The sequence below is a fragment of the Budorcas taxicolor genome, chromosome 10 (assembly GCF_023091745.1).
Source record: "Budorcas taxicolor isolate Tak-1 chromosome 10, Takin1.1, whole genome shotgun sequence".
NCBI classification, from domain to species: Eukaryota; Metazoa; Chordata; class Mammalia; order Artiodactyla; family Bovidae; genus Budorcas; species Budorcas taxicolor.
Genome location: NC_068919.1, coordinates 24,622,849 through 24,645,883, shown reverse-complemented (window position 1 = coordinate 24,645,883; position 23,035 = coordinate 24,622,849). Strand labels below are relative to the sequence as shown.

The 23,035-nt window shown below is 54.3% G+C and overlaps 3 protein-coding genes across 8 annotated transcripts in view; 2 read left to right on the top strand and 1 right to left on the bottom strand.

Annotated features, from left to right (window-relative positions):
• Positions 1-9,385, top strand: part of ARHGEF40 (Rho guanine nucleotide exchange factor 40) — a 21,951-nt gene extending 12,566 nt beyond the window's left edge. The window contains exons 12-24 of one of the 3 annotated variants that reach the window (XM_052646426.1): positions 1,439-1,552; positions 1,629-1,772; positions 2,263-2,873; positions 2,989-3,223; positions 3,582-3,668; positions 4,479-4,694; positions 5,408-5,578; positions 6,385-6,562; positions 7,294-7,398; positions 7,627-7,770; positions 8,264-8,406; positions 8,808-8,853; positions 8,973-9,385. In XM_052646426.1, coding sequence (XP_052502386.1) covers positions 1,439-1,552; positions 1,629-1,772; positions 2,263-2,873; positions 2,989-3,223; positions 3,582-3,668; positions 4,479-4,694; positions 5,408-5,578; positions 6,385-6,562; positions 7,294-7,398; positions 7,627-7,770; positions 8,264-8,406; positions 8,808-8,849 — 2,190 coding nt within the window. In that variant the 3' untranslated portion in view covers positions 8,850-8,853; positions 8,973-9,385. Of the gene's footprint in view, positions 1-1,429; positions 1,553-1,628; positions 1,773-2,262; positions 2,874-2,988; positions 3,224-3,581; positions 3,669-4,478; positions 4,695-5,407; positions 5,579-6,384; positions 6,563-7,293; positions 7,399-7,626; positions 7,771-8,263; positions 8,407-8,807; positions 8,854-8,972 lie in introns of all 3 variants that reach the window. The other 2 variants (XM_052646425.1, XM_052646427.1) reach the window with 2 other exon arrangements.
• Positions 5,680-18,206, bottom strand: ZNF219 (zinc finger protein 219). 4 transcript variants are annotated; one of them, XM_052646429.1, is made up of 7 exons: positions 18,174-18,206; positions 13,411-13,499; positions 11,720-13,127; positions 11,282-11,413; positions 9,913-11,067; positions 9,505-9,587; positions 5,680-5,888 (listed from the first exon to the last, which is right to left on the bottom strand). In XM_052646429.1, the coding sequence occupies exons 2-5, from the start codon at positions 13,414-13,416 to the stop codon at positions 10,463-10,465; spliced, it is 2,151 nt and encodes a 716-aa protein (XP_052502389.1). In that variant the 5' UTR covers positions 13,417-13,499; positions 18,174-18,206; the 3' UTR covers positions 5,680-5,888; positions 9,505-9,587; positions 9,913-10,462. The 4 variants fall into 4 exon arrangements, with proteins under 4 accessions (XP_052502389.1, XP_052502391.1, XP_052502390.1 ...); XM_052646431.1 differs by having other exon boundaries at positions 11,783-13,127; XM_052646430.1 differs by lacking the exon at positions 18,174-18,206 and adding an exon at positions 17,764-17,797.
• TMEM253 (transmembrane protein 253) lies at positions 9,597-23,035 on the top strand. The gene is made up of 8 exons (XM_052646432.1): positions 9,597-9,620; positions 20,733-20,828; positions 20,949-21,086; positions 21,473-21,583; positions 21,668-21,724; positions 22,014-22,124; positions 22,240-22,386; positions 22,955-23,035. Exons 3-8 carry the CDS (start codon positions 20,985-20,987, stop codon positions 23,033-23,035), a joined length of 609 nt encoding a protein of 202 aa, XP_052502392.1. The 5' UTR covers positions 9,597-9,620; positions 20,733-20,828; positions 20,949-20,984.

Genomic DNA, 23,035 nt, shown 5'->3' with positions numbered 1-23,035 from the left:
GGTAAAGGGAGCTTTGAAATCTGATTGCTCCTTCATAACTCCTGTGTGTGCCGAGTGATCACCTCATGGACTGCATGTGGCCTCAGGAGAAGGGTCATCTCAGGGTCAATGACAAAGGAGGGTAGGGGCAGGGCTGTCTTTCTGAAATTTCTCCATATTTAGCTTCCTCCATTGCAGCATCTGGGTTTCCCTGGTGGCTCAGACAGTGAAGAATCTGTCTGCAATGCAGGAGACTTGGGTTCGAGACCTGGGTTCGATCCCTGGATTGGAAAGATCTCCTGGAGGAGGGCATGACAACCTACTCCAGTATTCTTGAGTGCCTAAGCGCACACACACATTCCAGCATCCAGGTCTGTGAACCAGTGAAGTTTCTCGTCGTGTCCAACTCTTGGCGATCCCATGGATTATAACCTACCAGGCTTCTCCATCCATGGAATTTTCCAGGCAAGAGTACTGGAGTGGGTTGCCATTTCCTTCTCCAGGGGGATCTTCCAGACACAGGGATCAAACCCAGGTCTCCTGCATTGCAGGCAGACACTTTACCGTCTGAACCACCAGGGTATCTGGTGGAGTCCTCTTCCAGGCACTCTGCTTCACATAAAACCTAACCCCCTACTTCTTCTACTGTTGGCTTGCTTGCTTATTAGCTGTTTTCCTCCTGTTTAAAAATTGTTAGAACACAGGATTTGGCGTCTAAGGTGCTCAGTTTGAGTTGTGCTCTGCTAAGAGATGTTGGACAAGCCTTGAAACATCTCTGAATTCCCGTGTCCTCGTCTACAGAATGGGGGTGACAGTAAGGCCTGCCTCATGAGGGCATTAGGATGATCAAATGATTTCAGCAGAGGACTGCAGAAGTGTTTATTGTTGGCACAGGTTATTGGGAACATTCTCAGACTTCTTGTCCTCAGGCTGTCTTGCCCCAGCTTCCAGCCTTTCTTCAGAGGAAGGAATTACCATCCCTTTTTGGTCAAACATCCCAGAACCAACATGAGAGTTCCTAGAGCCCCATAATAGGCAACCAGAGCTACACACTCACACAAACCTGAGTTGTCTTTCCAGGCGAACTACTGCCCCCGTCACTAGGCTCTGTAAATGTGAAATTTCTTCTGGCCCTCATGCCTCTAGTTCACACTAGTTTTATCTACTTCACCTCCAGGCATAGCCCTGGAACCCTAGCACAGGTCTCTCTTCCTAACAGCCCAGCCTCCCCTTCGACTTGTGTTTTACAAAGATCTCTTACTCACTTTCTCACTTGACCCTTGTGGAAATTATCACCACTCACTGTTATTTCCACTTGACAGCTGAGATGACGTGGTTTCCCCCAACTTCTACAAGTTAGGGTGGTGCGGTAGGAGCTGGACCTCAGTTCTCCTTCGCCCTGCCTGCCCCATTCTCCCTCATGGCCCTACTCTCCCACCGTCTGCCCCAGGCACTGCAGTGGCTCTCGGGTCCCGGAGAGGAGCAACTGGTGAGCTTTGCCGTGCCTGGGGATTCCCTGCCTGCCCTGCAGGAGACAGAGCTACGATTCCGGGCTTTCAGTGCTGAGGTTCAGGTGAGAAGGGGGACTGGGGAGGAAGGGGAGACTGCTGGACTAGGGGCCAGGCCTCAGAGCAGCCTCGTTTCTCCAGGAGCGCCTGGCTCAGGCGAGGGAGACCCTGGCCCTGGAAGAGGACACTGCCTCCCAAAAGCTTCTGGATATCTTTGAACAGCGCCTGGAGCAGGTGGAGAGTGGCCTCCATCGGGCTCTGCGGCTACAGCGCTTCTTCCAGCAGGTACGTGCCGAGCCTTTTCTTCCTGTGCCCACCGCCGCCTTTCTTCTGCCTGGAGAAGCTGATTAGGGACCTATTAGAAGCCAGGACTTAGGAGGCCTCCCCTGGGCTTTGACTCTTGGCTCTATCACCCACCTGATGAATGACCTGGGACAGGATTCTAAACTGAGTGTGCCTTGTGGCACCTACCTCACAGAGGTGCGTGAAGATTATATAAGCAGTATGTAACAAGCACTCAGTACAGAGCCTGCCACTTGTAAATTCTGTGTATTGGCCATCTTCATCTAGGCCCCTCTGTCTCCCTACCAGCTCAGAGTAACACATTAGGCAGGGATGCAGGACAGTTTGGAGAGGTGTTTTGAGGGGTGGTGGTGGTGCTGGGCCTTGGGAAGCCTCGGTGAAGAAGGACAAGAGCTGCCATGGGGCAGTTCATGGGAATGGCCCGGGACCTCACCCTTTCCTGCCCCAACTCCCCATCCCTTTGGCCTTGCAGGCACACGAATGGGTGGATGAAGGTTCTGCGAGGCTGGCAGGAGCGGGACCAGGGCGGGAGGCGGTGCTGGCAGCCTTGGCCCTGCGGCGTGCCCCGGAGCCCAGCGCTGGCACTTTCCAGGAGATGCGGGCCCTGGCCCTGGACCTGGGCAGCCCGGCAGCCCTGCGAGAATGGGGCCGCTGCCGGGCCCGCTGCCAAGAGCTGGAGAGGAGGATTCAGCAACAGCTGGGGGAGGAGGCGAGTCCCCAGGGCCACCGGCGACGACGGGCAGACAGTGCCAGCAGCGGAGGGGCCCTGCGGGGCCCCCACAGCCCCTCACCCAGCCTCAGCTCCCTGCTGCTCCCCAGCAGCCCTGGGCCACGGGCAGCCCCATCTCATTGCTCTCTGGCCCCCTGTGGGGAGGACTATGAGGAGGAGGGTGCCGAGCTGGGTCCGGAAGCAGAAGGCAGACCACCAAGGACTGTGCTGATCCGAGGCCTGGAGGTCACCAGTACGGAGGTGGTAGACAGGACGTGCTCACCCCGGGAACACGTGCTGCTGGGCCGGGCCGGGGGACCAGAAGGGCCCTGGGGAGTGGGCACCCCCCGGATGGAGCGCAAGCGGAGCATCAGGTGAGAGCCCAAGCAGTAGACCCAGCTGCCCCGCAGGAAAAGAACGTGCCATTGTCGGGGTGGCGACTGCCTCCCATGCCACAGCCTCCCCTGTCTCTCCCTGTGGCACCTGCAGCGCCCAGCAGCGTCTGGTGTCTGAGCTGATTACCTGTGAGCAAGAATATGTGGCCGCCTTGAGTGAGCCGGTGCCACCCCCGGGGCCTGAGCTGACTCCAGAATTGCGGGGCACCTGGGCCGCTGCCCTGAGTGCCCGGGAGAGGCTCCGCAGTTTCCACCGGACACACTTTCTGCGGGAACTTCAGGGCTGCGCCACCCACCCCCTGCGCATTGGGGCCTGCTTCCTTCGCCATGTGAGTCAGCCTCTAAAACGTCTTCCAGGGCTTCTCCCTTCACATGTCTCAGCCCCATCCACGGTCCCTCCTTCTCAGTACCTCTCTCCTCCCCGCTCCCCTCCCCGGAATGTGCAGTCCCAGACACTGGAGCCTAATGCTGTTTGCTGGGCTCCTGGATCTACTCCGCCTCTGTGTCCCCAGCATCAGGGCTGCCTGGCCTTTGCTCTCTCCACCGGAGCCTGTCATTCCTCAGGCAGACTGAGTGCTCCCCGGGGGCCGGTCCCTCCTTCCGGTCGCACAGGATGTGGAGGAGGAGAGGGAGAGGCGGGTCTGCAGGGCCTCATGGAGATGACTTACTGCTTCCCTACTGGCACAGGGGGACCAATTCAGCCTTTATGCCCAGTACGTGAAGCACCGGCACAAACTGGAGACTGGTCTGGCTGCCCTCAGCCCCCCAACCAAGGTAACTTTTTCTCCTACTCTGTGAAAAGGGGAGAAACCAGGATGACGTAAAGTTCAGCCAACCTCAAAATCTCTCGGGAAAAAAAAGCTTTCCTAGACGTGCCATGGAGCTTCAGCTACCAGTAATCTCCCAGAATTGCTGAGGGTGGGGCATGCACTGGTCTGGGAGCCAGGCGAAGCTGGGATCATATCCGGTCCACCTGAGGACTTTTGGCAAGGGTCTCGATTCCTCCGGGCTGCTGTTTCTGTATCCAGTAAAAGTGGGCAGTATTCACTACATCTAACTAATGGACTGCTCGGAGGGTCAAAAGACATCACATCAAAAGATGTGAAAGTGACTTCCAAAGTTAAAAGCCGGAGAATACAAGGGATTATTTGTATTCCTCTTCCATTCTCCTTTAAGATATAGAGGATGTCTGAGTCTCATGCAGGCCTCCTATCTTGTTTCTTTCTGTGGAAAGGTTTTTCACCTTACCTTTGGGCGTATCTGGCTTGTGGGTGCATGCTAAGTTGCTTCAGTCATGTCCGACTCTGTGTGACCCTATGGACTGTAGCCTGCCGTGCATCTCTGTCCATGGCATTCTCCAGGCAAGAAGACTGGAGATGGTTGCCATGCCCTCCTCCAGGGGATCTTCCTGACCTGGGGATCAAACTTGAGTCTTTTAAGTCTCCTGTACTGGCAGGTGGGTTCTAGTACCACCTGGGAAGACCATCTGGACTTGATCTACCCCTAAAAACCCAAAGTACTGCCCATCTTCCCCAAAGGTCTTAGCACCTTCCCTCATTCCTATCTGTTTCCTCCCCATACCAGGGCACCTTGGAGGGGGGCCCTCACCTGCCCCGGGCCTTGCAGCAGCCCCTGGAGCAGCTGGCCAGGTATGGGCGGCTCTTAGAGGAGCTTCTAAGGGAAGTTGGACCTGAGCCAAGTTCTGAGCGCCAGGCCCTTGGGGCTGCTGTGCAGCTGCTCCGGGAACAAGAGATCCGTGGCAGAGACCTGCTGGCTGTAGAGGCGGTGCGTGGCTGTGAGGTAAGGGCATATTCCAGACACACCAGCCCAGGCCGCCCTGTGATCTCAGAAGCAGTGTGGGCTGGTGACCAGGGAACTAGGCTCAATGTCAGAGGGCCCCAGGCTGTCGTTTCTAACAAACGTGGATAGCTTTGGTCAAGTCACTGAACTTCACTGGCCCTCAGTTTCCTCATTACTAATAAAGAAGCTATGTCCTGCCCGGCATCCCATGACCCTGTATCTGCCTCTGCTTTCCTATTCCTTTCCTAATTCTTATCTACATCTACCCTGCAGTTCATTCTGTATCTTAACACTCAACACATACCTATTCTCCTCTCCTTAGACTCTTTCCAGCCCTAAGGTTCCAGAACAGCTTGGAAACCTACCTCCACTGGGTTAGACCTCTTTTGCCTTCAGGTCTTTGCTGATTTGACACTCTTCCTGGGGCAAAATGGTGCTTTGGTCCCCAACATGCAAAGGCTTACCCACTAGAGGCTCTAAACCCTACTGTGTGATCCATCTTCTGCCTTCAGAGGCAGGGCTGTGCTGCCACGCCAGGGGTGCTGTGCATGGTGACCAGTAGATGGGTTCTAGGCCAGGGGCTTTCCTGATTTCCTCACTCCACCTGAGAACCAGTGCAGTAGGCCCCTTGCCCTATTAATCCCATTTTTACGCTCCATAAAATATATATAAAGGGCCCTAGGGCCAATGACTTTTCCTTTTGCTTTCCCCAGATAGATCTGAAGGAGCAGGGCCAACTCCTGCACCGGGACCCTTTCACAGTCATCTGTGGCCGAAAAAAGTGCTTTCGCCATGTCTTTCTCTTTGAGCATCTCCTCCTGTTCAGCAAGCTCAAGGGCCCTGAGGGGGGGTCAGAGACCTTCGTTTACAAGCAGGCCTTTAAGGTACAACGCCTGGGGGCAGGGCGGTGGTGGGAAACCACAGGGACAGGACAGGAAATCATGCTCTTCTTGAGAACTCAGGATGTTCTGGAAAACTCAGTCCAAACCCAGGTTCAGAATCTGTATCATGTCGAAGAGGCTTTGGCCTGTAATCAAACATCAGGTCAGGGCGTCAAGGTGACAGAAGTCCTTGTCACTGGCCTGCTGCACGGGGTTCTCATTCACACAGGAGATTCACGGTGCATTCCAGACCAGAAGGGAGGAGGACCGTTCCCATTAAGAGCACATATGCTTTCTGAGTTAGGGATGGTCCCTGGGGGATGAAGAGAGGACACTATAAATATAGCTTAACTTATGGAACTGAAGAAACCAAGAGGAGGGAGGCCTTGCTTTAGGGAAACAGCCTTGATATCCAGATAAACGTCAATAGCAGCCTAGTCCCAGATCAGGCAATGTGGCATGATTCTAAGAGTTTCTCTGACTTAGTCCTCTTATACTAGTTCCAACAGAGTCCAATACAGAGAAGAAAGCTTAGGTGTGGAATAACACAGCCATGGGCTTGAACTTTCTCTAATAAGCTATGATAAGCCTTTGGACAAGATGCTCTGGGTATTATACAGCCCCCCCCCCCTTCTGTAAATCGTGGTTGTTGTGAAGGCTAAATGTAGAGCACTTGGCACAGGGTAGGTGTTGAGCAAACATTTACTGAGCATCTCCCAGATGCCAAGCTAAGTGTAGTGCTTTTCCACGTGGTACCATCTAGTCAGGAAACACTTCATCTTCACCCACACTCCTCTGCTCTTTCTCAGACTGCCGACATGGGGCTAACAGAAAACATCGGGGACACTGGGCTCTGCTTTGAGTTGTGGTTTCGGCGGCGGCGTGCACGAGAGGCGTACACCCTGCAGGCAGCCTCACCAGAGATCAAACTCAAGTGGACAAGTTCTATTGCCCAGTTGCTGTGGAGACAGGCAGCCCACAACAAGGGTACTGGGCAGAACCAGGAGTGGGTGTGCTTGGGATCAAGGTTATGGCAGGAGGTTAGCTGGAGAGGGCCTGGGGAAAGGAGGGTATAAGATGGAGAATGATGTATGAGAAGATTCGACATGAGAGAGAGTGCTGAGATAGAAATTAGTTGGAGGTGTACCAAAAGAAAAGAGGAAGTCACTAAATTTCAGGAAGGTGAGCACAAATGGCTGGGCAAAAGAGTCAGAGGGTGTTCAGCGCACGTGCCTTGCCTTCCAGAATGTAATTTCTCTGTTAGCAGACCTAGTTTGTTTGTTTTGTTTTGAGCAGTCTTTTGTTAGTTTTTGTTTTTCATTTTTAATTCTCTTTAATTCTCATTCCACTCGTCTGAAAAGTGGAAAGTAACATCTACATCTTGGTATGATAAGAAGGATTAAATAAGGTGATATATATGGAAACACTTGATAAACTGTAAAGGTATGTAAAAATGGGAATTTTGCGCTTAATGCCCAAGATAAAAGAAGAAGGTGTGAGTATTAGAAGAGAAGTTGGGTAGCAGGAATGCCAAGTGGGCAAGATGCAACAGGTAGGAGAGAAGAGACAGCTGTCTAAGGGGGAAGTCAAGGACCACCATCACCATCCATGTCATAACAGTCAACAGGAGAGTAACAAGAGACACCAAGGGAATGAGAATGAGGAATGAAGAGCTGGGAAGGAGCAAAGAAGTTGGTAACATGGTCTCTGTTCCCTAGAGCTCCGAGTGCAGCAGATGGTCTCCATGGGCATTGGGAATAAACCCTTCCTGGACATCAAAGCACTTGGGGAGCGGACACTGAGTGCCCTGCTCACTGGAAGAGGTGAGGGCCAGAGTGCAGGGGGGTGGCCCCCAGAAGTCAAAGACCTTGAGAGTGAATGCACAGTGAGGAGGTGTGGTGGAAAGAAAGGAAGGGTCACAAGTGGATATGTCTTCTCAGAAACTGTGGGACTGACTGGGAGGCCCTCTAGGAGATGAGGGTCATTTCAGGGAGCCAGGAGGGCTTTCCCACACCAGCACCCCACCCCTCCACCTCCCCCACTCTCTGCAGCCGCCCGCACCCGGGCCTCGGTGGCCGTGTCATCCTTTGAGCATGCCGGCCCCTCCCTTCCCGGTCTCTCCCCGGGAGCCTGTTCCCTGCCTGCCCGCGTCGAGGAGGAGGCCTGGGATCTGGACGTCAAGCAAATTGCCCTGGGTGAGGCACCTCTCAAGGGGTGGCTCCCAACAGCTGGGTCATCATGGTGATGTTCAGGCTGCTTGCTGCTGAGCAATTCCTTTCTTTAGCCAAGTGGCCCGGTTGCCATGACAACTATGTACAGCTTCCCCATTGCTAAAAGAGCCTTCCATCTGGTTGCTAGGGTAATGCTTACAGCAGCCTGTTGCTAAGAAGCACTTCCTCTGTACCTCTCTCTCTAGCTCTCCTTGGGTTTCTATGGAAACTGCTTCAGCTTCCTGTTGTACCCTTCTGGTTCACCACGGCAATCCTTATAGTTTCCTGTCGCTTCTTCCCTGGTTGCTCTAATGATGCCGCTGACAATTTCCTGCCTCTTGGTAGGGGGGTTCTCTTGCAACTGGATTGCTATGGTGACTTACAGCTTCCTGTTGCTATGGAGCTTTTTCTTCCCTGATGGAGCAGCTTGGTTGCTTAAGGTAATCTAGAGGGGTTCTGTACTCTGCTCTCACCCTAGCTTCCCCTCCAGCCCCAGAAACACTTGACTCTTCTGGAGATGTGTCCCCAGGACCGAGAAACAGCCCCAGCCTGCAACCCCCACACCCTGGGAGCAGCACTCCCATTCTGTCCAGTGGAGGGATCTTAGGGCTATCCCGGCAGGTAAGTCCTTGCAGGAGTGCTGAGAATGGGGTGGGCTCTTCTGGTCGTTCAGCTCATGAGGGGCAGAGGAACCAGTGAGCCTGTGCTCCCACAAGGCTACAGGTTAGAAGGATTTATTGTCCAGTCTGCGTTTCTCCTCTCCTCCAGGCCTGGCTGAGAGGGATGAAGGTCAAAAGTGAAAAAGAATCTTTAATAAGGAATGTGGTGCAAGAGTGAGAGAGAGGGGAGAATTCTAACAGACAGGTTGGAACTTGGATTCAATCCGCAAAATTCAGGAATGATGAGGAGGAAAAAAGGGTGAACTAATTGACAGGCTTGAGAGAGAGGGAGGGTTATATAACCTCTCTATACAAGAGATGATTTCTTATGCTTTAAACTCACTGTAGCTTCTCTTCCTTCAGAGTCATACCCGGGCCCTGAGCGACCCCACCACGCCTCTGTGACTGGGTGAGTTGGTGCCCCCTTTCTACCACATCCTACATCCTTCCCCTTCCCTTCCCCAGCTGCCTGGGAGTCAGCTTCTTCCCTCTCCCAACCCATCTTCCCTCTTCTTTCCTGGCTTCCAGAGAAGATCCGGAGCTTGGCTACCGTCCCTCCTCTCAGCACACTTTGGGCTGGGATGCTGAGGGCACATAGTGGAGGACTGGAAGAGCACTGAAGTCCTTCCCTCTGCTTCCTGGACAGAGAGGAGGTCAAAGGACTAGTATGTGTCCCTGCTACCACTGTCTCTAGCTCTTCCCAGCCAGGTGCCTTCCTACAAGAACCAGTGTCCACACTTGCTTGCCTTTATACCCTGGAGGTGGGGAAATTTTCCTCCGTCCAGTCTTTTCCCATCCGGGGCCAGTGCATACTCCCAGGACACAGCTCCGTGTCAGCCCTGCCTCCATAGCCTGTGTTCTCCCCTCATGCCGCCCCCTGACTCTTCCTGAGAAGACTCATCTCTGCCAGTTCCTGGCAACTCCGTTCTTGGGGGGGGGGGGGGGGGTCATAGACACGGAGCTATGCAAACCATTACAGAAGAGTGGGGCAGGGAACTGCAAACTTTATATATGTAATTACTGTTATAATACTATTGTTATATTAAATATATTTACTCACACTTTGTCTCCAAACAGCTAGAGCAGACCTCAGGGTTGGAGTGATACCACTAACTTGAGCACTTCCGCTCACCCGATCGTTAACTAGAACACAGAAAATAAAGCCAAGGCTGCAAGGTACACTGTACCCCCTTTCTGGCACAAAGCTGGGCCTGGGTGAACGTGCACCCTCCCAGAGGAGAGGCCTCCAGAGGCCTGACGTTCCTCCTCTCATTCTGCATGCACTTCCTGAGGCTGAGCTGGTCACAGTCAAGCTAGGGTCTACTAGCACCATCCAGCAGTTTCTCAAGATGGCATTCTCAGATCACAGTACAGGAGAACAATAGGCTACTTGTTAAAATACTAATTCATGGGCCCCACCCCAGAGCCACTGAAGCCAAAGCCTGAGGGTAAAGCCCAAGCTTCTTACCAAGCTCTTTGGGTGGTAAAAAGTGCCTGAAGAAAGGACTCTTTTCTGGATGCAGTGGCCCAAGGACAGGACATAGGCAGGCAGACACAGTGCCCTGTGTCTCAAGACACCTGTTTATTGGGGACACAACTCTGCGACAGGGATGACAGGAATCGTACCAAAAATAGCAACGTCTACAGGGCCCCTGAAGGGGCTAGAAGGGTGCAGTGCCCCCCACCCCCACCCATTGTACAAAAATAAACTCTCACGCCTATGGACCAGCAAAGGCTGGCAGAGCTGCCCCTCAGCAGGAACAGTCCTCTCTGCCAGCCCTGGGACCCCGTTCTTTGATCCTCACCCCTGCCACTGCTAAGGCACTGTGACTCTCCCCTGGGCTGGGTGGGTGTCGCCCGCCCACCCTCCTCACGCTCTCTGCCCCTCCACCTCTGGTCCGCCCGGGGCTGGGATATGGGTCCCACGCTGCCCCCTGCTGGCTGCTCTACCCAACTACCTCTACCGCTGCCCCGCTCCGGCGGGGTAAACTAAGCTAACGGCCCCCTAAGAGGGCTCCCTACCTTTCTTGGCCCCCTAGCCCAGCCTCTCCGGATCTCAACAGCCCGGGGCCCTCCTCCCCTTCCTGCGGAGGAGTGGGAGGGGTCTCTCCTGACGGTGCTCGGGCATAGGGCGGGGATGCATCGGCCTGGGGCGGCCTGCGGCCCCGAGCCCTGCGGCTGTGGTGCACTTGGAGGTGCAAGGCCATGAGCTCGGGGGCTCCAGTGGCAAAGGGACAGAAGAGGCATCGGTGGAGGGCACCCCCTGGCCCAGCCTCGCCTCCCGGCCCCGCCCGCAGGGACAGGTCCAGGGGCTCGGCCTCACCGCCTCGCCCGTTGCGCAGGGTCCTCCCGGGGCTAGCGGGCTTCCGACGGGACCCCGGCGCGCCGCCACTCGCGGGAGGCCGGGGGCTCGCTCTGCCCTCTACCCAGGTCGCAGGCTGCGGAGCCGCCTTGGCTCCGGACGACTGGACCGAACCCCGCTGGGAAGGGGGCGGCGGCTCTGGGGGTGGCCCGGGGCCGGCTCCACTCTTCTGCTCCCGGTGGTGGCGCTGCAGGTGATACTTGAGCGAGCCGGACTGGGTGCCCGCGTAGTCGCAGTGTGGACACTTGTAGGGGCGCTCGCCTGGAGAGGAGGGGTGCGATAATGCCAGTCAGGATCACTGTCTGCCCCTACCCGCATTTCACTCCATGTACAGGCTTTGGGCAAGGAAAAAAAACACTGCCTCACCCACCCTTCTGATTTTAATTAAGAGGTGTTTCTCCTGGCTCTCACCCGCACCCCTCACCCCGCTTCCTGGCCTCAGCCCCCTCCCCATCCCGGAGGTTGGCCCCCTCACCTGTGTGCACTCGCAGGTGCACTTTGAGGTGATGCGCTGAGCGGAAAGATTTTCCACAAAAGGGGCAATCCTTGCCGGTGGCCCCCCGGCCCCCTTCAGGCCGGGCCCCTCCAACTAACAGCCCATTCTCTTCTGCAATACACGCGTTAAAAAAAAAAGTCAGAGGGATCCGTTGCCCTAACTCTATTAGGTCTGTGGGCCCCATACCACCCACAGGACTGCTTCCCCTCCCAGCCTAGGAGGAAACGAAATGTTTGCGGGAACCTGAGAGGTTCGACTTGCTCTGAGTTGGATTGTGCCCTCAAAGGGTAGTAAAGCCTCTACGGGAGGAAAACCGAGAAATGAGGCAGGTCCTTTTTAAAAGGAGCAGGCAGGAGGGCAGTGGTGGCGTCAGAGTGGGCCACAATGTGGAGCATCTTAGAGGAGATCCTTACATACCCTGCGTGGCGGTGGACCTCGCCTGGGCCCCCGCGGCAGGCGCAGAGTGCCCTGAGGCCTCACCTGGGCGCGGGGGCAGTGAAGCCAGAGGGCCCACCGCCCTGCTCCGGGCCCAGGTCTCTTCCTCTGCCTCCACCACCTCCTCTTCCTCGTCTGGCTCCTCGGCGCGGTGCCGGCGAGCCCGGGCTGGGAGAGCAGAGGGCAGTGGGCGGAAGCTTCCAAAGCTGCGGCCAGCCCCAGGCTCAGCGCCCTCACCATTGGGCCGCGCCTCGCCGGCTCGCAGGCTCAGGTAGCCCAGGAGGCTCGGAGGCTCACGGCGCTCAGCGGGGGTGGGCGCTGGGGCCAAGAGGAGCGCAGGGCCCAGAGGCTCGTAGGCAAGTAGGCCCAGGTCAGGAGGCTGGGGGGCCCGGGCAGGCCCGGAACCAGGCCCCGGAGCACGCAGTGGGCCCAGCTTGCTGGCGTGCACTTTCATGTGGTTCTTTAGGAACCAGGGCTCCTTGAAGCAGCGGCCACAAACAGGACATGCATGATCGAAGGAGGCCTTGTGCTTGCGCATGTGACCCTTGAGAAACCAGGACTGCGTAAAGCTCTGGCCACACACTTGACAGCGGAACTCCGGAGGCGCTGGGGGCTCCTCGGGAGCAGCAGGAGCGGGGGCGGGGGTTGCCTCACTTTCAGGCTCCGGCTCTGGCTCGGGGACCGATCTAGGTTCAGGCTGGGGTGGAGGTTGAGGCTGGGGCGCAGCCGAGGTGGCCGCCAGGGGGCGCTCGGGAGCCCCGTGGGCCGTCAGGCTGTGGTGCAGCAGCTCCTCCTCCTGGCTGGAGCCGAAACTGCACAGGCCGCACTTCCAGGGCCTGTGCAGAATGTGCAGGTGGCGTTCGCGCTCTGCCGCGGTGCGAAATTTGCCTTTGCAGAAGGGGCAACGGAAGGCGGACGACGAAGGAGCCTGGGGTCGCGCCAGGCCCTCGGTGGCAGGGGTGGCCTGCAGGCCCCCTGAGCTTCGAGGTCGCCCCAGCCGGGCCTCCCGCAGTAGAGCGCGCTCCTCCAACTCCAGCAACAGGCGCGCTGCGGGGCTTCGCGGGCGCTCGGGCTGGTGCGTGCGCAGGTGTGAGCGCAGCAGCGCACGCTGCGCAGCACGGTGGCCACAGTGCGGGCACTGGAAGGCCTGGGCGCCTGGGTGCGCCCGCAGGTGCAAAGCCAGGATAGAGTTGAAGCGGAAGCGCTTCCCGCATACAGGGCAGGGGAAGCGCCGTTCGCCTGCGCGACTCTCAGACCAACCCACTGCTCCCATCCCTGGAGACCCAGCGCTCACGCCTGGCCCGTTGGAGTAGCGCTGCAGATCCAGTTCGCCGTCGAAAGCCGGGGGCGACGGCGCTAGGTGGCCGACCGGGGCGCGGGGACGTGAGCCCTGTGGAGAAAGATGTGAACAGAGCGAAGGGTGGAGAAGGGAGAGCTGTGGGGGAGACATGGATACGGAGAGCCAGAGGAACCCAAGAGAGGGTGGGTCGGGGCCTGAACCAAAAACACCGGGGGCCCCTCCCACTCACCTCGAGGAAGTTGGGGGATGAATGGGAACTGAGCTTTGGGGACCATGGAAATAATAATGGGAGGCCAGAGAGACAAAAGAGAGGTAGGGAGGGGAGGAAGTATAGTTGCAGGTACTTGTAGGTTCAGGCCAGAGCCTCACTCACCTCCATGGACCCCCTTCACATTCTTTGGTTCTGAGGAGTGTACGGAAGAGGGGGGAAAGCTGCTAGTGAAGGCAACAGGTGCTGAAGAGCTAAAGCAAGAGAGACAGATTTGGAGCAAAGGATGAGCCCTGATTTTCAGCAGTGGAAAAAGTCACTCCTAACCCCAGCCTCTTCCGGAGAGCCCCAAGCTTTTAGCACCCTGGGATCTATCCCTTCTCCTCCCTTACATCCTGAGACAGGAGGAGGCTGCTGTTTTCAAAACTTGTACTACTTTATTTGTCCATAAGGCTCCCTAATAACCCAGATTTCTTCCCCCCAAATTTTTCATTTTAAATGCCTTATCCAGAACAACCATCACCACCACCACCACCACCACACACCCCCACCCACGTCTCTGCCACCCTGGTGGTGGAAGAGACCATCACAGTATACTCTTCTCTCATTTAGACTGGGCTGTGCAGTGGGAAAAGCAAGTGGGGTCGGCTTGCCATGCTCCTCAGCTATCCAAGTGGGACCAGTTGCTCTCAAACCCCTAACTGACCAGCCAGCCAAACATTCTTCCAGGCTCCACAGTTCTTCCTTCTGCCTTTACCCTGTCTTTCTGTCTTTCCCCCTCATTCTTCCTCCCTCCGCCTGGATTCCTGATCCATTCATTTCCATTCATTACAGAGACTCATTCATGCATGGGAGAGAAACACCTCCCAGCAGCAGAGTCTGGAGACAGACAGAGGGGGAGGGGCATGAAGGGGGAGACAGCCAGAGGGAAAGGGAATGAAGAGAGAGTTGGGGGAGGAGTGAAAGTTAAGGGGCGCTGCTGGCCTTGGGAAGGGGTTAAAAACTGCAAATACCGGATAGAATTCATCCCCTCGTTTCAAACCTTGGAGCCTGCAGTTTGATGGGGCATCTCAGCCCCTTTGTCCAGGGCTGTTCCGAGGCAGGCTTTCCTCCTCTCTGCAGGGGAGAGGCTCCCTCACACAAGAGGAGGATTACACTGGCTCTGAGCTCAAGAGGCTGGAGTGAGGGACGGGGGGCGGGGCTGGGCCATCTGCACAGATAGGGGCTCAGCACATGCTCTGAGCTGAAAAGGGTTAAAATTCTCCAGGCTAAAATTCCCTGGGCCTGGGATGTGCAGAGCTCCAGTTCTGAGGAAGGAGAAGAGCACTGAGAGGAAGAGGACTTGGGGGTGGGGGGTGGGGGGGCAAGGATCTCCTGATTCTAAGCTGCAGAGAAGGTTAGCTTTAGGACTTAGAAGCAACCCCAGAATGAAGATTCATGGAAACAGGCCTAGGAGAATGACCAGAAGTCATCTAGTCTATCTTGCTTACATAAAGAACTGTATGTGGTCAAAGCTAGACAAATGTGGACCTTACCTGATTTTTTTTTTTTTTTTTTGGCCTGAGACAGAAAGAATGTTTGAGGTATAAAGAACCTCCTTACAATAGGCATTGTGAAACTGAAATAGGTTACTGAGAAAGAAAAGGATTCAGCAATATTTTGCTTAAGGAATTTTAACAGTAGAGAACTGAGCTAGGGTCAGCCCTGCAAAGAAAAAAGGCTCTGGAGACCCAAGGATGCTTTAATTTTTGATGTTTAGTAGATGGGACAAGATTCCATGAAGGGTCAGGTACCTGTTACATGTGGAATCTGGGTGATGGGAATTTTATTAACAGGAAATTAATTAACAAAATGTCTTTGTCCAAGGTCACTAAACAACCTCCATCACAACTTTTAATATCTTTATTTCTGCAGCTTCAAATTAAGGTATCCACTCTCATCTTCTGGATCCTCCAAATAAGCCCCTTTACTGAGACCAAGAGCCTTGTTGAGTTCACTAAGTAATATAATGAAAGATGAATTAGTGTAGGACTGAGGGGTACAAGACTATTGTGGGCCCAGTCAGATCATTAATAGCCCTGCAACCTTCAGTAAATCACTTAACTTCCCAGTTTACTCATCTGTAAAATAAGGGGATTAGACTAATTTATACTGATGGTCCCCTCCAGCTCAAAAGTTTTGTGGTTCTGAGTCATAGGACTCTTCTGGACCCCAGAGAGATGTTGAAACAAATGGTCATTCCTTCAGTACCATGGAGAGTGCAGTGGGCTACCAGAGGAGCCTCTTTGGCCACCTCCATACCATAGAGCAATGAAGTGCTAGAGGGGCCATATTTGCCATTTTAGCACCTCACATAAGGCAACAAGAAAAGCCAGAGGATTTTTAAAAATTCTTATCTGGAAACCATAGAGGGGGGAAAAAAACCAGTGGTACCAGAGGGATTATTTTGGCCTTTTGGATGTCACTGAAAATAGACAGATGTAACAGAAAATAGATGTAACTAGAAGAATTTTAATTAGCTATAAGGAGTGTTCTGACAGTTACAGTTTGTACATCCTGGAATGAGTTACTGAGGCATCATATTTGGGTCCATCACATTCTGTTGCTCTCCTGGGGATTCCCGGAACATCCTGGTGTACAGCCAATCTGGTATATTCAGAGGAAGCAGATGGTGGGGGAGGAGGGGGAGGAGGCTGGGAATACTGCATGGTCATAGCTGACTAACCTATGGGCAGATACCCTGATTCTGAGAAGATTCTAGGGCCCTTAAAACCACTTATAGGATAGTAAACAAAATACCTCCTGGGAGGCTGATCTCATACCAAAGCAAGTAGAGTAGGAATTGGGCAAAGCTTCCTCCCCAAAACAAAACAAAAGCACTGCTTTGCACATAGCAGTTTTCCAGGACGGAAATGCAGTGATATACAAGAAGGCTCAAAGTGAAGCTGAATTCCCAGCAGGGAAAGTTTCCCAGAGGGTAGCCTCAAATCAACAAAACCCACTGAGAGAACCTCCTTGGCTCAGTCAGGATCTCCAGAATCATCTCCTCACCAAAGAGGTCCCAAGAACCTGATCCCACAAGTTTTTCTCAGTCGGAGAAAGCACTGACAGAGCCCCAGAGCCCCAGATTTTATGAAATGACCTGGAACCCAGATCATGCATGCATTGCCCGTGGGCAATAATCTGAGTTTTCTATAGTCAGGCCCTAAACACCAACCACGAGACTTAGCCAGGCAGTAGCACTGACCTACTTCCCACCCTCAGTGGGAATCAAGGGTTATTTTGCCCTTATTTGGGTTCTACAGGGATGTAGGGCCAGGGATAGGGATCCAAAATCTTTCCAAAGCAATAGGCCAATTCCTTTTATGTGCTAGGAGACCTGGTGGGAAAGGGGGTGTGGACCATCAAGGGTTGGTGAGAAGACTCTTAGAAACAACAGGGACAAGTACATAGATGCATCTGCTGTCTGGAGGACCATGAAGATTCTCTCTCAAACTTTGTGTTTCCAAAGCTTTTAGGGTCAAAGTGTAAGGGGCAATGGTCAGGACTTGAAGTATAGGGCCTGCAGGACAGTGACTAGATCTCTGTCTCTGGTCATCTCTACACTTGATGTTTTTCCCTCTGAGAATGTTTACGCCCTCCAAGTCCTCTAACAACTATGATTAATGCTGTACTAGATGGAGTTGAAAGGGAAGTCCTTAGGTGGTCTAGAGTCAAGACCACCTTTATCACATGGACATGCCACTAGATCACTTTTATGGCCTCCTTTCCATGGTCCTCTGAACTGCACTGCTCAGGTGGCTCCCCAAAAACTGACCTCATAGCACAGCCTGCCCACCTTTTAGACTGAGTTCTTGGTAAAGCCTGCTTCCTTCCATCCTCACTACCCTGAGTGGGGGTTATAGACCTCATTTGTGGGTTTCAAATGGACAGCAGGAGGTGAGAGGGAAGTACACCTGCTCACCTACAGCCACCCCACCATAGTGAATCTTATCCCAGAGGCATGTCCCAAGTTGACCCCTCTTCTGAAAGTTGCGAAGGACCTGGATCTGGGGGAAGGGCATGCAGCCAGCCCTAAGCCCCCTTAGCTGGAGCTGACCCTAGAAAGGTCAGGGTCTCAGCACCCATATGAACCTCAGTTCTCAGATAAGGGGGTGGGGAGTGGGTAGGAAAACCTCTGGGAACATCTCCCTCCCAGAAGTAGGTTGGCAAGTAGGGCAAGACCTTTGATCTTGCACAAGAGGTTCTTCTAGCAGCACCCCGGGCCCCTCCCGGGGAAGATAAACCAGAAGGATGATGGGGGACAGGGTTGGGAGACTGGGAGGCCAAGGCTCAGCTACCCGGGCCCGGAGAACAAAAGCTGAGTTGCAGCCGCCTCCGCCGCTGCCGCCGGCCGAGCTCTTTGTGACACTTTGTTTGGGACGCAGAGAGGGAAGCACCCCCCCATCCTCTCCCCTCCCCCATCCCCCGCTCCCGGAGAGTTTGGGTCCCTTCCCCCTCCTCCTCCATCAGCCCTACCTGGGCCGGGGGGCACTCATCCACTCTGGTTCCCAGTTCGGCCGCCCGGCACCCCCAGGCCCCTCGCGCCCTGCCTTCGGGCCCCTACAAAGACGACCGCCCCCCCCCCACCCCCGCTGGCCTTTCCCCTTTGGTGTCCGCTTTCCCGACTCCCCCACCTGCCCCCCCTCCTTCGAGGCCCCCCTAGCTCTCAGGCTTCCGTGGCCGCCGCCCCCACCCCGCCCCCCCAGGAGCTCTGGGCGAAGTTTGCTTGGGGCCGAGCCGGCGCCCCTCCCCCGCCCCCGCCCCCTGCACCTGCTCCGAGCCGGGCGCGCGTAGCGGGGGCCCCCCCCTCCGGAGGGGGGGCGGGGGCCGGGGGCGGGGGCCGGGTGGCTGAGGGGGGGCCGGGAGTGGGGGGAGCGGCTACTCACGAGCCCCGGGCGGGCGGCGGCGGAGCGGGCGGCGGCGGCGGCGGCGGCGGGCGGCGGGCCGGCGGCGCGGGCGTCAGCGTTACGTGGGGCCGGGGGAGATGCGCCGGGCCCCGGCCCCCCCGCCCCCGGCCCGGCCCCCGCCCCCTCCCCGGTCCCCCGCCCCCGGCCCCGGCCCGCATTGTGTGCGGCGGGAGGCGGCCCGGCCATTAGCATGCGGGGGGCGGCGCGGCGGGGCTGGGAGCCGCACGGGAGCGGGAGCGGGAGCGGGAGCGGGGCTCCGGCTCCGGGGACAGGGAGCAGGGGACCCCGGGAGCCACGAGAGGCGGCCGCCAGGGGCGGGGTGCGGGCCGTTTGGAGACTGGGGGCGCTGTCGGAGGAGGGGGGGAACGGGGGTGGGGCGCACGGATGATTCCAACAGGAGACTGGAAGAGATTTTGAAAGGTCATCTCGTCCTTCCCCCAGCCTCCAAGCAGGACTGCCCCTCCCACCCTAAACCCGGACATACCAGGGAAGGAGCTGGCTCTGCCGCTCTTTCTGCCCCAACATGCACAGACTCGGGAAGTTCTTCCTGGGGTTTTATCTCAAAGCCTCTCCCTTACAATTTCTGTCTCTCTTTTGGGGGAGGAGGAGGGGCGATTATAGAGATAGTTAATGTCGGCCGTGTAAGAAACATTAAAGTTACTGTTCGGTCCTTTCTGTTCTCGATAAACAATTCCTGCTCCTTCCTCTCGAGTTCTATTTTTCCATTCCTTAAGTTACTTTAATGGCTCTTCAATACAACAAATATTTACTGAGTGCTTACTAAGTACCAAGCACTATGCTCAGGGCCGTGGGGGATGAACACAGTAGGGGAATGTGGTACTCTCCCTCGAGGAGATTGTAGTCTAGACAAGGACTACAAGTTTGTAAACTGGACACTTAGATTTGATCAATATTTCACTGAATGCCTGATCACATATTTAATAGTATACAATCCTTCCAATAACACTTCTATAATTAGTCTGCATTTACAGGTAAGGAAAATGAGGCTAGACTCTTTCCACTGGCCTACCAGTTATGGGATACTCAGTGCAAGCCCAACATCTCACATTCTGTCAGGCCATCGCCACAAAATAAAATTAATATACGTTAAGGATAGAGGAGAGAGTAGACAGAACAGTTCTCAAGATCCCTTTAAATATGATTCTCATTGCCCAGTAAAGAAGAGGGGGGCACAGTGTTTCAGTGAGTTGGCGCAGCACTGAACAGGGCAAAAGTGGCTCACATAGAAGGCCACTTGCCTCCCACAACCCTGCCTCCTAGTTCTGACTCCTGGGGTCTTCTGGCTCAGTCTTCTGTCATCAGTTAATAATAGCGACTCACATTTATTGAGCGTGTAGGTGCCAGGTGCTGAACTGAATGGGTTCATATGCATTTTCTCTTTTAATACTTAAAGCAACCCCTTGAGATTGGTATTAATTTGCCTTTAATGATAAGAAAACAGAGATTAAGTAACTTGCCCAAGGTCACCTGGGTTGATCTGGGATTTGAACATAAATCTGGTTGCCTCCAAAAGTCAGGCTTGCACCAAGGTGGGCTTTTCCTACTTTTGATCTACAGAATATATATTTGGGCCCAGGTGATTCTGCTTCTTTATTGCTGTTCAGTAGCTAAGTCATATCTGACTCTTTGCGACCCCAGGAACTGCAGCACACCAGGCCTCCCTGGTGTGTAGAAATAAATGACCCCAGCTTAGCTTCTGAATAAGTGCTGTAATGGCATCAGGTATATCAGTATAAACTAATCAGCATCATTAATGGTTATTATGTACCCACCCTGAGTCAACAACCCTTCCCAGTCATATTACTGTCCCCCTTTTAATCACTCAGTTTCAACAAACTGAGGTTCAAATTGGTAGAATAATGTATCCAAGGCCACACAGCTGGGAAAGTGTCAGAGCTTGCCTGGCTGCAAGGCAACTTCTGTCCCTCAAAAATATTAATTGTTGCAATAGTGTCCTTTCCAAGACTGACCATTTAAGGACCAGTCTTCTAACATGTCTAACTACAGGTTATCACTGAGTCAAAAACAATCCCTACTATAAATAGAGCTCTCTATCCACTTAGTCAGTGCCCAATCCAGAGTAAATCCTTCAAGAAAGGAATGAGAGAGGAGAAATTGTCCAGAAAGTGAGAGATAAGAAGCTAGGTCTTAGCTGGTCTTGGGACAAATCTTCAAGTGGTAATGATGGGACTAATTCAGAGAGTGAGGTGGGATTTCCCTACAGAATGACAAGTAATTTAAGGAGGAAGCCCCCTAAAAAAGGAAAAAGATTAGGTGGAAATGGGACATTGGAGCCCAAGGTGATAGTATCCTGTGGATAAGGTGAGTGATCAGAAGAGGCACCAAGGATGGGCAGAGATGGGGTCAACAGGAAATGGGAACAGAATGAGATCGGGCAAGGTGTCTTGTAGAGTGAACTGAGGCTAGTGTCTACCCACCGCCACTCCCTGGATCCATAGGCCCTCATAGGGACCTTTGCCCCACCACACCTCAGCCCTGATAGCCTGTCTCTGCCAGGACAAGTTTGTCATCTGCTCTGAGCTACCAGGGGCCCCGCCAGGAACTCCAGGCCCGATTGGGACCCATCCCTTTGGAGCAGCTGCTTCAGACTAGGTAGGTGTAAGGACCCTAAGTCTCAACTTCCTGGATACTGAAAGCAGGCAGAGGGGCAGCTGAAAGAGATGTTGCTGGATGTCCTGTCTTCTGATGGGTGTCATACTGCATTTTTCCCAGGCTAGAAATCACGGAGCTCTAGTGGTCAAGGGAGCCATGGAGGACAGAGCTGGTCAGCAAGAGAGACCTAGCCTTCGTCTGGAAAAGCTACAGCACTGGGCCAGGCACAGGCAGAGTGGGCGCCTCCTGGTGCTGGCGGTGAGGCCAAGCTGCCCCACCCCGACCTTCAGCATGTTCACTTGTACCCCCAATTCAGTTCTACGCATGTTTTGTAAGCACTTATCACGTGCCTGAAACTATGCTAGGCTGAGTGGGAGGAGGGTGGAGGAAATATTGAATAAACAAGGCAAGACTCTTAATCTCCAAGTAGATTCTCCATATGGGGAAAACACACAGGTAAGTAACTGAACTACAGCATGAGGCAGGAAAAAATTAAATGATATCTCCTTCTCCTTATGGCCCTTGGTTGACTACTCTCTGGCACTATGCATTCTTCCCAATCGCTGATCTATGTACGAGGCAAAGATTGGGAGGAAGGGAGTTCCTGACAGTTTCCCTTCAACTACACTGCATCTGGCCTCCAGGTGAGCCAGCTATGGCTGGCAGTGGCCGTGGTGCCCTTTGCTGTCTCAGTAGCCTGCCTGAACTCTGCTTGTCACATGACCACAGCACTGCCACTTGGGCCTGGCATACTGGTAAGAACTACCACGTAGGAGGGTAGAAGGAAGGGCCCCTCTCTAACAAGCCAGACCTCACCACTTGCCTTTCTCATCATTCAGGGTCTCCTCACTGGGATTGTTACTCTTGAGCTGCGCAGAGCACCCCGTCTCTGGAAGGTGAGAGGGGAAAAGAATGTAGTACTATTCTCCCACCCCCTGAAACACATACACACATGCACATCTCAGTCTAGGAAGTGAATTTCTAACTGTTGACTAATTATGTCAGCTCTCTGCCCATGACTGGCCTAAAACCCTGAGGGGGTAAAATAAGAAAGTTAAAGGGCTGATGGTCTTGTTTGGAGGTGGAGGAATAGGAGCTGAGTTTTGTTTTCAGCTAGGCTACAGGTGGGGCTTGAGGTTCCAATGAGTCCCCTAGGCTGGCAGGACTCAACTGGCTCACTGGCAGGTGCGCGCCATGATGATATTCAACACCTTTACTCTGATCTCGGGCTTCATCGCATTGGTGGTCGAGGTGATGAAGACAGCCTTGATGTCTGCCCGAACCATCCCCTCCGAGGTACAAGTGAATAAAGGAGAATGTGGGAGGATGCGGAGGCAAGAGGAGGGGAAAGGACAAGGGCAGATAGGTGCAGGGTCCCCTGCAGCACACCTTCAGCCCCATCTACCTACAGCTAGCTGGCTTGTTGGTGCTGGAGCTCAGCGCTGAGGCCTTCACCCTAGGGGGAGTGCTGGTCTCAGCATACTCCCTGTTCCTGCTGAGCCAGAGGAAGCCAAGATGCTGCAGAAGCCAGAGTCTTCGCTACCAGGAGCTACAGGAGGTATTGAGGGCTGGGAGGAAGCAGAGAGCTAGAAACTTATTTTTTCACTGGCTATTCTGGTCAATGGTACTTAAGGGAGAATAATGTGGTGGGGCAGGAGGGGTTGTTAAACTGAAACTTATTAGTTTTCTGGCTTTGGACATGTCTCTCCTAGTGATGGCTAGGAGACTCAGATGGTAAGGCGTTTGCCTGCAGTGCGGGAGACCTGGGTTCGATCCCTGGGTTGGGAAGATCTCCTGGAGAAGGAAATGGCAACCCACTCCAGTACTCTTGCCTGGAAAATTCCATGGACTGAGGAGCCTGGTAGGCTACAGTCCATGGGGTCCACAAAGAGTCGAACAGGACTGAGCGACTTCACTTTCCCTTTCTCCTAGTGATGGGTAACAGGAAACTGAGTATCTAAATGGTTGGGGCTAGAAATGTGGGAGAGCATTAGGAATGTGACTAAATATTGGAAGGACTATGTGAACATGAGGGAAAAAATGGGAGAGAAGGAAGCTGCATCTCTCTGGGATGCCTCCTTTCTCACCCTTAATGTTTGCTCACCTCACAACTGTCTGGTTTTCAGGGCCTCTCAGAGTTGGAGGAAGTTCCTGAGTTGGAGACTGGTCCCACAATGGCTAGCACAGCAAAGAGAACAAATGAGTGA

What these genes read in the sequence shown, in the direction of transcription:
- ZNF219 (XM_052646428.1), bottom strand. Translation starts at nt 13,187, where the DNA reads ATGTCTCCCCCACAGCTCTCCCTTCTCCACCCTTCGCTCTGTTCACAT. An exon ending in GAGGTCCACCGCCACGCAGG is followed by an intron (nt 11,414 to 11,719) that starts GTATGTAAGGAT and finishes CGTGTATTGCAG; the next exon opens with AAGAGAATGGGCTGTTAGTT. An exon ending in GCACCTGCGAGTGCACACAG is followed by an intron (nt 11,068 to 11,281) that starts GTGAGGGGGCCA and finishes CCTCCTCTCCAG; the next exon opens with GCGAGCGCCCCTACAAGTGT.
- TMEM253 (XM_052646432.1), top strand. Translation starts at nt 20,985, where the DNA reads ATGGAGGACAGAGCTGGTCAGCAAGAGAGACCTAGCCTTCGTCTGGAA. An exon ending in CCCGAACCATCCCCTCCGAG is followed by an intron (nt 22,125 to 22,239) that starts GTACAAGTGAAT and finishes ATCTACCTACAG; the next exon opens with CTAGCTGGCTTGTTGGTGCT. An exon ending in GCTACCAGGAGCTACAGGAG is followed by an intron (nt 22,387 to 22,954) that starts GTATTGAGGGCT and finishes TCTGGTTTTCAG; the next exon opens with GGCCTCTCAGAGTTGGAGGA.